Source organism: Sinocyclocheilus anshuiensis, unplaced genomic scaffold (genome assembly GCF_001515605.1).
Source record: "Sinocyclocheilus anshuiensis isolate Anshui unplaced genomic scaffold, SAMN03320099.WGS_v1.1 scaffold267, whole genome shotgun sequence".
NCBI classification, from domain to species: Eukaryota; Metazoa; Chordata; class Actinopteri; order Cypriniformes; family Cyprinidae; genus Sinocyclocheilus; species Sinocyclocheilus anshuiensis.
The window spans coordinates 3,116,642-3,118,577 of NW_015552637.1; the positions used below are offsets into that span (position 1 = coordinate 3,116,642).

Here is a 1,936-nt window from a genome sequence, read left to right on the forward strand (position 1 = left end):
TAACATAAAATGTGATGAAAATGGTTAGACGTGCAAATGGATCGACAGTCAGATAATGTCACACAGCGCCTCCTACAGGACAGATATGTCGTTACAATTAAAATAGTGTCTTTCCAGAGCGTTTGGGTTCATCTCGGCCCAAAAACCTTGAGGAAAAAACACTGCACTTCCTATAAACTATTATAAGAGGCATCCGTTTGTAATGAAGGTAACATTAAAACTGAGCTGGAAACCGTTAACCAAGCCTTCTATGTGTAGACCTTATTCATTATAGTTCATATTTGTATAGCGTGTCATTTCATCAAATGATCAAAAGACGTAAGTTCATCAAATTTTGGAAAATATGACGCAATACTGTACGTCTTCCGCTCTACTAGGTTAGAAACTCATTGAGTACTATAAATATTGTTATTGTATTGTTATCTATGAAACTTTGTTGACTCCTGTTGAAGGCACAGTATATAATAATATGATACAAACATATGGTATTATAGTAATTGGATAGCATACCTATTTTCTTAAATGCGTTTACATCGCAGATCGCGGCTTTTACGAAACGCGTTTGGTTCTCATGGGTCCCCGTCAATGCGGAAGTGTCTCCATGCTGTGTTTGACCACACTCATTCATACAAATGTAATATCATGCGTTATTTGTCTTGTGGGTGAAGAAGTGCACTTAAAACTGTCAGAAGATGTTGCGCAGAAGGACAAACGGACGAGAAGATGCGGACAGTGTCAAACCTGAAAGAAAGAAGGTGATGAATCAAAGTGAACTCTGCAACTCATGGACTGAATGTGTGTTTGGTTTTTACTAACAAAACAATAGGTACCATGGTAATTCCATACTTCTGGACTGTAGTATTACCATGGTACATTTTGAAGTACCCTGTGAATAAGAATCGGTGTAAGAATCAAAGAATCATGGTATTACCATTTATTACATATTCATTGTACATTTTTTTTTGTAAATACCCTCACCTGTAGGCCTATGACTGTCATAGTTTATTCTAAATTATAGATTATTATTATTAATAATAAATAAATACCCTCACCTGTATGACTGTCATAGTTTATTCTAAATTATAGATTATTATTATTAATAATAAATAAATACCCTCACCTGTATGACTGTCATAGTTTATTCTAAATTATAGATTATTATTATTAATAATAAATAAATACCCTCACCTGTATGACTGTCATAGTTTATTCTAAATTATAGATTATTATTATTAATAATAAATAAATACCCTCACCTGTATGACTGTCATAGTTTATTCTAAATTATAGATTATTAATAATAAGTAAATCGTTAAATAAGAATAATGAATAAATTATGGAAGAATAAATAAATAGAGGTAATAATTTGAAACTGTGGTTACATGATTGCAAAATTAAATGAAAGTTAGTGTGTTGCCAAGGCTGTTGTTTGTTTTTTAAAGTAACAGAAGGGTTATTGGATGATGCAAAAACTATGAAAATGGCCGATATTTTGGTTTATCAGCATACAACTGTATGTATAATAGAAATTATACAATATTTGGAAAAAAAGTTTTAGTTGGAGTATATCATGCCACTGCTTGACATGTAATTTCAACTCTCCCACCACAGACATCAGAGGACTCTGGTGTTACTGGTGTGCCTGTCTCGCAGAGGAGCTGCTGGACTGTTGTGTCCTTCTGGATGAAGGTTTTGCTCTTCATCATCTTCACTCCAGCTTTCCTGAACTATGCCTCCCTGCAGAGAGAGGGACAGGTGCTGTCAGCCGCAGGTGAGACCTCATCATCTCTTCAAGAGGCTGTTTCATAAAACAAGTTTACCAAGTGAAAGTGACGTGACATGTGGCCAAGCATGGTGACCCATACTTGGAATTAGTGCTCTGCATTTAACCCATCCTAAGTGCACACACACCCGGAGCAGTGGGCAGCCATTTATG

General features: G+C 35.2%; 1 protein-coding gene across 1 annotated transcript in view; it reads left to right on the forward strand.

Annotated features, from left to right (window-relative positions):
* Positions 1–576: 576 nt before the first annotated feature.
* The window catches only part of LOC107666836 (uncharacterized), a 26,015-nt gene continuing 24,655 nt past the window's right edge, over positions 577–1,936 (forward strand). The window contains exons 1-2 of the mRNA XM_016458321.1: positions 577–755; positions 1,612–1,771. Of these exons, the coding sequence (XP_016313807.1) occupies positions 693–755; positions 1,612–1,771 (223 nt within the window). The 5' untranslated portion in view covers positions 577–692. The remainder of the gene's footprint in view (positions 756–1,611; positions 1,772–1,936) is intronic.